Source organism: Harpia harpyja, chromosome 17 (genome assembly GCF_026419915.1).
Source record: "Harpia harpyja isolate bHarHar1 chromosome 17, bHarHar1 primary haplotype, whole genome shotgun sequence".
Lineage (NCBI taxonomy): Eukaryota > Metazoa > Chordata > Aves > Accipitriformes > Accipitridae > Harpia > Harpia harpyja.
The window spans coordinates 3920882-3933102 of NC_068956.1; the positions used below are offsets into that span (position 1 = coordinate 3920882).

Here is a 12221-nt window from a genome sequence, read left to right on the forward strand (position 1 = left end):
TTGGTTGTGAGATACAAAAATCTTAGTTTATTTAACAATGTTGTTAACATTTAATACAAAGACACAAACCAGTTCTCTTTTTCAGGACTTTGCAGACTGTATTCCATCTCCCCTACCACCCAAACTCTGCTCTGAGAGAAATGAGAGGGATAGTACTGAACTGATAAAGCCAGTTACTTGAGGGCATTAAATTTAGCTTTGCTTTTAACCCTTGGCCAACCCTGTTTCCTTTTAGTCGAACTTTGTAACATTTCTATTTCCATTCTGCTCCACTGATGAAATGAACAGGTACAAAAATACAGAAAATTCTAGGACAATCTACATTTCTGTTCTACTTACAGTTTTATTTCTGAAGTCCTAGAATTCCTACAAAGGCCCTTTTGAAATGACCCCTGATTAGCCCCATTCAAGTGTTAGATGCAAGAGGTTTTATTGTTTTTTGTTTTGTTTTTTTAAATAACCCCATAGTGGTCACAAATGTCAAACCCTGTTTTAAACACCTATAAAAGCATTTATAGACCTAGATGTCTAAGCTTAGGTCATTAAAAGAAAGGTTAACTCCCGATAGTCACTGCAATGCCTTCAGTTTTACAGCTTATTCTGGAAGTGCCACAAGAGGAATCTGAAAGATAGAAGACACCAAGTTTACGTAATTGGCATTAAAATAAAAGGTTATTAATCTTTACAAAGCAATAGCTATCTGTTATTTGCAGTCACAGAGGACAGCATTTTACTGCAAACCCACTAATTTTCAGAAGGGCTGAGCATCTTTGCCTTTGGCAGCAGCTCTAAACTCAGTTCAGCTAAGGACAGCATGCGCTTACAATCCACGGTTGTAAGCCTGTGCCCTGCAAGACCCCGCTGCACCACCGCACACAGACACACCAGTTGCTTCGAACAATTACTGCAGCCTCACGATGCGACAGACAAAACACCGCTTATTACAAGACCAGTGGAAATGTCCCACATCAACTGTCAGCAAGTCTTCCAGGAGCTTCAGCGGTCAACTGTCGCATCTCGTTTGGGTAATGAGCAGTAACATGCAAAATGAGCATCCCACAAGGGCATCGCTTTAGAGGCAGGGCAGCACGTTGCTCTCTAAAGGATCACCAACAAGATGTTCTTATAGGTCGTTTTTGCAGTTCGGAAAGTTAAAAGGGCCAAGCTGCTCCACAGAGTATTGAGAAGATCACAGCGTGCTCCCCCTCTGCCCCTATTTTCGGAGTGTAGAACCAAGCTGCCCTCGTGCTCAAACTTGTCAGCAGGGTGATTAGCACAGACCTGCAAGAGCTGTTCTTGTCACTTCGCACCTTCAGTTGTTTATTGCTGGCGTATATCCTAGGTTTTTGAACTGACTTAAATTACATCAACACGCTCAGGCTAGTGGTTACTTTAAAAAGGCCCATCACACCCGCAGCTCCCAAACTGCTACCTGGAGTGACGTCATTGCAACGCTTGACGCTGCACGTGCAGATCACTTGTTCTGCCCTGACAGGGATCAGCTCCTCGGCTCCGATCAGCACAAGCAGGACAGAAGGACTCCCTTATCCAGTCACCTCTCACAGCATTAATCTCCCACAGCCACCTGCTGCACCGTGGAAGGCACGGAGTAAGCAGCAGGAAGAATTCCACTGACCTGAACTACTTCTTACAGGGTGTATTTTGCGCTTTGCTAGAAGATCAGTCAACAGCACGTCCACCAGCACTTTCAGGCACCTTAGAGATCTGCTACCAGCCACTAACTCTCTTTAATCCTGCTCAAGTTTAAACCAGGACAATAAGCATTCAAATTCGAGTTTTCAACAGCACGATTTGATTTTTAAAATTTTTTTTATAAGCCAGGGACCAAAATCCTCTTGGATATGGAGTCATCAGAGCCAAGCTTTCCATTCACTAACTAAAAGGCCCTTCATCTATGGCTGAAGAGTTTTCCTTAATTTTAAAATGTGTCCTTTATCAAATAAGATAACTGTCCAGTGGTGGGGCAACCAGTATCTTGACTTTTTTTGGAAGAACTCCTCTGCACTGCAAATTCTTTCCCAGGGTAGGAAGTGTGACTGAAGAAAAGTCTGAGCTCTGACACCAAACAATAAATACTAATTCGGGACTAATGGCAGTGGTTGAGATCAGAAATCTCAGAAAAACAGAATTTCAGAAATTCAGAAACAAAGGAAAATAAGCAACAGAGGAGGAAAGCGGATGGGCATCACCCCTCCGCGACAGCCTTTCTCGGGGACTGCAGCCTCTTTCTCAGGGACACTGTAATCCCTAACCAGCTACTTCTGACCCATTTCCATCAACTTTTTTCAGCATGTCATCTTCTTATTTGCAGCCCTTTCCTCCCCTGCCCCATTCCTTTTTTCTCCAGCAAGCTTTGGCTGTCTGTCCCACAACGGTTTTCTCCGGCATTTCAAGTGGGATAGTTCTGCGCTCACTTTAAGGCGAGAGCTGGCAGTCTCACTTCTGAGAGAGGCAGAAGAACTGGGACAACACACCACCGCTTGTAGCAGCACATGCAAACTGTGCACTAGCAGGCACTGCTGAAGCAGGGGTGGAATCACAACCCCGCTGTGCCTGTGCATCTCCACAAACGCAGTCCCAGAATAAGCTGCTCTTCCTCTCCCACCCAGCGCCAGCGAGGAAACGCTGGCACATCCTGTAATGCCACTAACAGGAGAAAAGCAGTACAGGTGATGGTAGGCAAGACGGCACACTGGCGCAACCACCTAAGCAGGGTGTTGTCTCCAAGTTGTGCACTTCTGACAACTCCTCCATCCAAATTGCTCATTAACTTTACCAGGAACTGCTCCAGGTTCCTGCTCCGCTTACAGTGAAGGAAGAGATGGACTTGCAGCGCTGTGAAGCGTTCTTCCCCCTTGAAAGGCCTGGGAAACCCTGCACACTAAGGGCAAAATAACGAATACTAAGGACAGTAACTTCCCAGCAATGGCTCCAGCATTCATACATCAGCATCTAAGAGCCTTTAAGATCGGACCATTCTTAAATCTACTAAAGGGCTGACCCGTCTTCCAGACAGGCACGTCCACGCAGGTTACCCACACAGTGTGATGGTTTATGCCGATAGGTAATTTTGGACAGATCACTGAACATCTTTCCATACTTGTGATAACTACAGCTATCTTTTCATTCTCTAAATCACCATTGTCCTGATATCACAAGATACTTCCTGTAGGAGATCTGGGATCATTTCCATTACACAAGTTAGAGATGGAAGGCTGTGCAGGACCAAAAAGCATTGGTGTTGGAAGACAGAAGAACTTACAGCAGCATACCTCCTTCTCAGTGATCGACTTCTGCGTCTTCAAACTGCCCCGCAACTACTGGTGCTATGTCCACCTCCATCCCATCTGAAAAATTAACAGCCAACGCTACGTAAGGCTTGCAAGCAGATGATGCTGTCACACGAAAGACAGCGAGTGCCCTCTGTTGACAAGAGATGGCCAGAGCAGAAAACTCCTTTGCTGAACTTCTGAAAGCAGCCCAAGGAAACTGATGCGCTCACAAGTTTGTGGGTTTTGTTCCAGCTCTATCAGTCAGTCACTTAAAGACCTCACCCCTTCCTACAACCTCATCTTACCCTATCTTATTAAAAGACTTAAATAATATAAACTATTTCATTTTTTAAATGATGTTTCAGTGTAACAAATGGCATGATTCCTTTCAATAGGTTTAATTCCACTCTAACAGAAAGAGGCTGGATCCTGTTATGAAACCACTCTCAGCAATCATCAAGTTCAAAAAAGGAACAATCGCTCTATGCTACAATGTCAAAAAATAACAGAATTCTGAAACTGAGCAGCCCTGGGGATATTAGTAATTGTAGCAAACCAAGAAGCAGTACCGTAGCAAATAAGATTAGGAAGGCAAATAAAACTGATGAAGATGACTTTGAGACATGTGACATACTTGCTGTTAAATTCATTGTAATTTTCAAAATTTGGGGGTTCAGAAACCTGACAAAATTTTCAAATGAAGGGCACTGCTAAGGCCAGAGTATATCACCTGAGGTTATCTTTACATTATATAGATTTATTCAAAGTTGTGGAACAAGGAGAACCTGTAAACAACTGACAAAACAAATAGATTAAAAAATCATCCATGTGGATAAGAACAGATTGGTTATTATTCTGTTGACTATTCTAGGCAAGCTGACAGCTAGAAATCCACAACTGCTGCATCATTTTTCATCCTTCAAAAACATCAGTCCATACTAAAACACTGTGAATTATATAAAAAAAAGCAGCAATACTACTAAACCACTTCCCTGTTCTTCTCCCAGGTAATATATTGCTCCAGTGCAGAAAAGGCAAAATTTGAGAGACTGGCTTTTTTCCCCGACAAAAAGAAACCTTACTCCTTAAATACACGTTTGAACACTCAGTAGCATTAAGAGACAGCATCCTTCAGAAAAGCAGAAATTTAATTTTTTTTAAATCCTAAATCAACTTCACACTATCACTATTCCAGGAAATCATACCAGTAAGAATCAAGAATTCTTAACACAGTGGTCCTCATTCTTTAACACAGCAGCCCTCAATTCATGGCAGGCAACACACTGCCCATAGGGCCACAGGCATTTTTATAACCTGTGGTTGTGAACAAAGATAGAACCGCTAGTGACGCACACAGTGTGGTAAGGTATCACCCACGGCATGGTATTTCCTCAGTCCTGGTGTTGATGGATTAGCCAGACTGGAAAACCACTGCTTTGATATATTCTTTAGTAAAACAAAGCATTTCTTACCTTCAAACTCCCTTATCGAGTCTTCTGTTCTCACTCCAGCCATGTTGTACTGACTGCTGACAGACTGGGCTAACATGCCTTCTAACCTCTCCAGAGTGGCCTGACCTTCTGCAGTTAAATGCGACAATCCTTCTTCGTAAGTGTAAAAGGTCGGGATGTCACCTTGTTCTAGCTCTGCAAAAACAAGTTTATGTTTATCAGACCTCAGTTTAGGAGCCTACACCAAGCAGGGGTAGAGGAACAGGACAACAGCTAAGCAAGTTATGCTCAGATTAACTGACTGAGATTAAAAGGCTGCTTACATCAGGAACAGAATATACACCGTGATGTGAATTGACCACACCGCAGCATGGGCACTGAACTTGTGCTGACACATCCACTGGGAAGAGGAAAGGCAGATATTTGTGTCTTGGGGCTTTTGAGAATGAGAACAATGTTTTTGCTGAATTCCAGTGATTTGTGACAGCTAAACTACAGATTTTCTGCAGATTTCTGAGTTTTTATACTGCCCTGTAGCAAAAAGAATGTTTTGGCAAGGCGAGTAATAAACAAGGAACTTCTAAACAGACCAAACCATTCTTATGACAGATACCAGGTATCCAAGTGCTGGCAGGTATTTCAAAAGAAAAAACCGTTACGAACCGTGGGCCTCAACGTCGTACTCCTCCCCTTCATAATCGTTGTCTGAATCTTCATCATCTGGGTCTGGGTGCAGAGCCTGGCATTCACACATCGCTGAAAACATGGCTTCCACTGCACGAACACAAATGAACACAAACCTCTCTCGTTTCTCCACCAATACCCCGCAACAACAGGCAAGAAATCCTGGACCGAGTGATCAGAGAGATTGAGAGTATTCCTTTACCAGAACCACCACTGAATTCATATTTGAAAACATCATCCAAGCAGCCAGCAGCCATGCAAGAAACAAATCAGGTTTCCTAGATCCAGCCTGGTGCTTTGTCCTCTTAACAGCACTTTTTCCATTATTTCACTGATGACAGAGGCTTATCTCTGGACAATTCAGTCTGTGGTTACCCACTACAGGATTCCTTGCAGCATCTAATACATAAGATTCTTAAAATTTGGATCTAACTGTAAACTCCATGCTAGACAGGATACAACTGCTTTCCAGCAGTAGTGTCAGGACATTGGCGTGTTCCTAATGAAATTGTCACTGACTCAAATACCACTGAATTTGTAGTTAAGAAGATGTTTCCCATAATCTTATCCATATACATTTGCAGAGAACGTGTATCTCTGTCATGTATTTACACTTAAAAGTCTCTATTTTAAAGCAATGGAGTTTTCCTTGAGAAGCAGTGCTTGAAATATTCCAGCTTCAAGTAAGATAAAACAATTTGCTTTGTTCCTTTCAGCGCATAGAAATCAAGTAATTAGAGAAGGACACTAAAGGATCACATTGTTTACATCTCTATACCCCAGTGTCTTCCACACATAGCCAGGACTTTAAGCTAAAACACGATTTCCCTCTTCACTTACAAGCTGATTTGTCGCTAGGTACAAATCTGAATTCCGCAATTGGTTCAACATCGTCGTCGCTGTCTTCCTCCTCCTCCCCTTCAGCCATAGAAGCCTCTTTTGTCTCCTCTTCTTTAGGAAATTGAAAGATTTAAGAGAAACATGTTTGTTTTGTCCAAAAAAAGTCATATTGGTTTATTCTTTCAGGAACACACACGTAATCAAATCAGAAACTGGACACAACCTGAGAGAGGCACAAACCAACCCACTCCCATCCACATTACAGATATGTGAGGTCCTCTCACAGCACCTCAACACCACTTGCAATGCGCACAAAAACTTCTCTGTTTATAAATTTAGGACTTCAGATTTCTGTAACGTTTGCATGATGTATCCATGTACTTCAGGAAAACTGCCTGATTCTTATTAAAAACAGCTGTGGTCAAAAAAACCCAAAACCAGTTCACAATCATTATCATTTACTTGCACAATGCTATATATGTATTTTTTTAAATCATGTGAATTTTACAGATCCTTAACGCTACTGTCATGAAAACAACTCACTTCCAGTGTGGCCTCTCATAGAGGACTGTGACATTTACAGAAGATCTCTACTCAATTTTTGACATTCCTAGCCAGCCAGCAAGATGTCAGACGTAGAAGGTACAGCCAGAGCCAGTGACAACTGTGGGCAAAACCGTGCTTCCTGACTTCTCTGCACTGCATACATGAATAAGTCAGCAACAAGGTGACGTTTTACTTTCCGTAAATACAAAACCCACAAAGATGGCTACGGTTCATCACTTTGTGGCTGGGGACACTGCACTGACAGCCTCAGAAGTGCATAATTATTTTCTACAGAAAAAGAGGAATACAGTTAAGGCTGTTCCACTGAGAGCGGCTTTTATCACATACAAAATTGGCACCACAAAGAATATTAAGAAGCCAAGAAGCTGCCAGCCAGCTGCCCCCAAAAAATGAAGTGTCCAAGGAAGCTACCCAATTCTTTTCCAACTGACACCCGCAGGCACAGCTTGTTACTGCCGAGTCCAGCTCTTTGTTTTCAATGAAGTCAACCTCTGACTGCTTTTTTCTAAAAAAGGGGCGAGGATAAGGCACATATACACAGGGAGCACAACAAAAACTTTCAGAGGAAGAACAAAATGTACCCTGCCCAACTAAGAATGAAGACTCCTGCAGCCAAAGAAGTGGAGAGGTTTGGGTTTAACACTGTTCAGCAGTTAAAATTGCAGGCTAGGGATAGACATGAAAACTAAACAAATCTACTTGTGTAGAAGATTTACTGTAGCCAGATTTCATATATTAAACAAAAAAAAAGCCACCCACAAAAAACCTCCACAAAAATCAGTCTATTAAGGATTTATAGATAAGAACTATCACAGAATATCCATATTTTCAAACACCATTATCAGAATGAATTAGAAGCTGGAAACAATATCTTACTTCAGACTAGGCTCAGTTTACTTCAGAATAAACTCAGTTAAAGGAAAATGAGGAAGAAGAACCAAGAGGTGTACGTACATGTCCTCTTATTATTTGTAGTGATACGACTGTCAGAGAACATTAGTAACATGAAAAAAGGAAATAATGAAGAGTATTAATAGCTTAAAAATGCCTCTGCCTCCTCAGAGTCTTGTCAGTATTTTCAGTATACAGACTATTTAAAGAAAAATTAAATGCCGGATTTTAACCTTTAACTACAAGGACTAGTAGGCATGAAGGGGAAAGGAGACCTGCTCAAGACAAATGCTTGTTACTTTTCAATTGAGAGGGCAGTTTATGACACACTTAAAATATTAAAAGTTCTGCCAGAAGAAAAAAATTGATACATCAAAAACATAGAAAATCTGCATACAAACAATGGAACAGAAACCTTGTTTTCTCTAGGTCAAAGCAAGAATGGTCAAACGTTGGTTTTGTGGGAAATCTACAAAGATCCATTAAGCCTGGTGACATGAGCTATTGTCTTTTTTTTTTTTTTTTTTTTAAGCAAGCTGTGGGAGAAAACGAATGAAAGCTTGCAGGCAAATGTGAAACAGCAGGAATTCATAAAGCCTGGAGAGGGTAGCAACATTAACATAAATTCAACAAAGCAAAAACAACACCTAAGCTGGAATCACAGGGAGACTGCAGAGGAACTAAATTATTTCAAATTAGTATAATGGAGCAGAGAACCAATTTTCAGTGGCTCCAGCTATACATAGTCACATGCTGAGCGCAGAACAGTACAGAAGTGACTCTAAACAAGGGCAAAGCTATACTTTCAAAATAACTATCCTTCAGGGTAATGAAAACAAGAAAACAAGCTATTACTTGAATGAAGGATATCATTTTTAAAACCAAAATTTACTCTTTTTGAAGAAGAAGTCATGCCGCTCAGGACTGCGTGGGAACACTAAGCAACGCTCCGGGCATACCTTCAAATTTGGCATTCACCATGACGTACAAGTGCTCCCATGGGTAGGCGTTCAAGTCCCTGGAGACAGCATGTAAACTTATGGTGGGATAATCCAAGGAGAAGCCAACTCCAGAGTTTTCCAGCCAAGACAGGCGACTAACAAGGAGGGGATTTAAAAAAACAAAAAAAAAAACAAAAAAAAAAAAAAAAAAGAGAGACAAGTTAGAAACTAACAGAGGAATCTAAGGTACCTGACTCACTCCTGCAAAAAAGCAAACCAACCCCAAAAACGTGAGTAATTCTGGACAAGGCACTTACTCCACTCTCAGGTAATACACGGTCCTGGACCTGCCCTAACAGCACCTTGCAACGCCATTAACTGACGGCTGAGGTAAAAGAAACCTTTTCTTAAAGAACATGAAGCTGAGCGCCCTAAACACATTTGCACTAAACCCTGAATTTCCCTCCCTACCTCTTAAATTTTCTCCTCCCTGTAGATATCTATCATCCCAAAGATAACTAGAGAGGCTCCAGAGTGTGATTTATAATAAACTATTAAACGTTCTGTGGTTTTCCAAGATAAAGAGAACACTGAAAGGAAGCCACTAGTGTAATTTCTGGAGGATTATAGATCTGATGTGGGTATAGCCTGTATGTAGAAAAACAACCAGTTCTGTGATCAGCAGAGCTAACGAAGCCAGGTTATGTTTTTCCCCCCTCTCACAACTTATGTGCTGTAACCTCTACTTTCCCCCATTTTTGCTCTCATCCCTAACCACAGGAAGAGACAGCACAGGTTGTCGCCACTGGGCTGCTACCTCCTTCGTATCAGAAAGATCACTGTCTTTTGAGCAGACGACAAATCAAACTCAAGCCAGTTTTGGGTGTCCGTGATCAATGAGGTCACACAGTGAACAGAAATACTGAAGGGCAGAAAGTGAGACCTCCACCACACGCAAAATGCGGCGTTCACAAGTTTTTGAGGGGGACAAAACCAACGCAAAGGTCACAGAAGACTCCTCGACTCAGGAAACCAGGCTGAGAGCAAGAGCTAGCGAAGTGGGAGTGAGGAATGTCTTTCCTAGCCTCGATCGGCCAGTTCTCAGTGTTTACAGCTGTTGACGTAGAGTCAGTACACGGATCCAAAGCCGCATTGTCCTCCCGGCTGCCCGGTTCTCCCACAGCACGGCACTCCTGCAAACGTTGGCGTTTTCTATTCATTACCAGCAAGTGACTCTGGTAAAAGCTCTGCAACGTGCTCGAAACACGCTGGGAGGAAGCTGGCAGACTTGTATGCGCCTCACACAAAAATCTATTGAAAGCAAGTTACAAGGAAACTCAACATTATACGTGCTGAGAGGAGATGCTGTGTGAACAGAAGCCCTTGTATCTGCAAACAAACAACTAAACAAAACAGTAAGTGAAATTCCAGAGAGATTCCTCTCCAAGAGGAACGCAACATCACTAACAGGTTCAGGTGGCGCAAAAGCCCCTGGAATAGTATTACCCATTTTATAAACGCTTCGTAGCCTAAAGGTTTTAAAAGACAATTCACTCCTCGGTGCATGTTTCAGATGGTGCTTTCGTTCTAACAATGCTCTTTGGCTGCAGAAATATATTCTATTTAGTGTACTCTTCCATGGTTAAAGAAAATTATGTTGCCTTAGTCAACAAGTTGTCTTCTTGAACCGTGCAATGCAGGAAGGATTTCTAGGAAACTATAAAGAGCTCTGGTAACACCTTCCAGAATAACCAAACTAATTTCTGCAAGGACATAGAGCGTCCACGCGATTAACACGACACGAGAGACTTCCCAGAACCGCAGTCCCTAGTAACAGCAGAAAAAACAGCAGCCGCGTCCACTCCCCCCGGCCAACCGTGTTTTTAAGGAGCCGGCCAGCCGGAATCCTGGCCGGGGCTGTTCCCTCTTGCCTTGTTTAAAACACGCGTGAATAGCGGGGACATCCCGCACCCGAGGCCTACGGGGGTCCCGAAACTGTAACACCCACACACACACCCCCACACACCTCTCGGCGATGTAGAGCGTACCGGCGCCCAAGGTTCGCCCCGCCAGCACCGCCTCCGTGTCCGGCTGCTGGTGGCGAACGCCCTCGGCCGGCGGCGGGAACCGCTTGAGGAAACTCATGGCGACGCCGCCGCCTCCCTCCTCCACCATCTCTTCCTCCTCCTCCGCCGCCGCGGCCGCCGGAAGCGGAAGCGCGCCCCTGCAAGCCACCAGAAGCGGATCTTCTCGCCTTGCCGGACCTCTCTAGGCACGTCTCGATGGTGCGGGCGGGCATCCCCGCGCCGCCGCCATCTTGGAGCAGTTCCCGCCTTTGGGGCGGCTGAGAGGAACGGGAGGGCGAACGGGCCTGTGAGGCACCAGAAGGCTCCGGCGAAGGTTGTCGTTCTCCCTGAAGTACTTTCCCCCTCGTCATCGACCCGCAGGGCAGGGGACGGTGTTTCAGCCCGAAAGGTTTCCGTGCTCCTGAGGGCGAGTTGCGGTGTACCTCCGGAGCGATGCCGTCTGTGTTGCAGGAGCGTCTGTGTCTGGCAGTTTTTGAGTAGAATTTTCATTGTCTGGAAAAGAGAAGGCAAAGAGAAACGCTGAGGTCATCGCTGACAGTACCGCCCGATGACAGCAGATGTGCAGCGTACGTTATTTTGGCCTGTAAATCTCTGTTGGACAGGTGACAAAGGGAAAAACAAACAAGGCAGCTTTCTGGTGACCATTATCAGATGCTGGAAAGGGAATTTTAGATGCATGGCCAGCACCCAGTGCCTGATAGATACACATGGAGAAGAAAAAGAAAGTCACAAGTACCTGCATTGCTTAAAGGATATCCAGTTAGTTTCTCTCAGCAGTGATGAACTTGGCATCAGGAGCCCAGTGCTACTACAGCATGTACCTGGTGAACTGCCATCAGGGAGCTGGGGAGTTTTGTGACAGCGGATTGCAGTGACAGGAAAGATGCCGTCCCTTCACGAACACTGGCCCTGCATCTTCCCCTGGATTTACACCACTTCTGCAGCAAGTTTCTGTTATGACACATGCTATGGCAGTGAGAAAGAGGGATTACACCAGAACAGGGGCAAGTAAATGGTAACATTCAGGCTGCACTAGTGAAGTACATCTCTGTCAGGGGATGCTCCTGATAACTCCATCAGCAAGGCAGCATCACTGCAAACATCCCTTCTCCCTGACTTCTCAGGCTGGCAAATGCTCCTGCTGTAGCTACATACTCACCAAGAGCCCATGCAGTGGTTACCTTGTCATGGTTTTTAATCTTCTGTCCTGGTTTAACCCCAGCCAGCAACTAAGCACCAAGCAGCTGCTCACTCACTTCCCCCCACCCCGTGGGATGGGGGAGAGAATCGGAAGGAAAAAGGTGAAACTCGTGGGTTGAGATATGAACAGTTTAATAGAACAGAAAGGAAGAAACTAATAATAATAAAATGACAATAATAATAAAAGGACTGGAATATACAGAACAAGTGATGCACAATGCAGTTGCTCACCACTCACTGACTGATGCCCAGTTAGTTCCCGAGCAG

At 43.9% G+C, this 12221-nt stretch overlaps 1 protein-coding gene across 3 annotated transcripts; it reads right to left on the reverse strand.

Moving 5' to 3' along the window:
• Nucleotides 1-10888, reverse strand: CLNS1A (chloride nucleotide-sensitive channel 1A). 3 transcript variants are annotated; one of them, XM_052812165.1, is made up of 7 exons: nucleotides 10694-10888; nucleotides 8686-8822; nucleotides 6269-6379; nucleotides 5408-5518; nucleotides 4766-4939; nucleotides 3284-3368; nucleotides 1-622 (listed from the first exon to the last, which is right to left on the reverse strand). In XM_052812165.1, exons 1-6 carry the CDS (start codon nucleotides 10840-10842, stop codon nucleotides 3301-3303), a joined length of 750 nt encoding a protein of 249 aa, XP_052668125.1. In that variant the 5' UTR covers nucleotides 10843-10888; the 3' UTR covers nucleotides 1-622; nucleotides 3284-3300. The 3 variants fall into 3 exon arrangements, with proteins under 3 accessions (XP_052668125.1, XP_052668126.1, XP_052668124.1); XM_052812166.1 differs by having other exon boundaries at nucleotides 3294-3368; nucleotides 6269-6376; nucleotides 10694-10887; XM_052812164.1 differs by having other exon boundaries at nucleotides 3294-3368; nucleotides 10694-10887.
• Between the last annotated feature and the right edge of the window lie 1333 nt (nucleotides 10889-12221).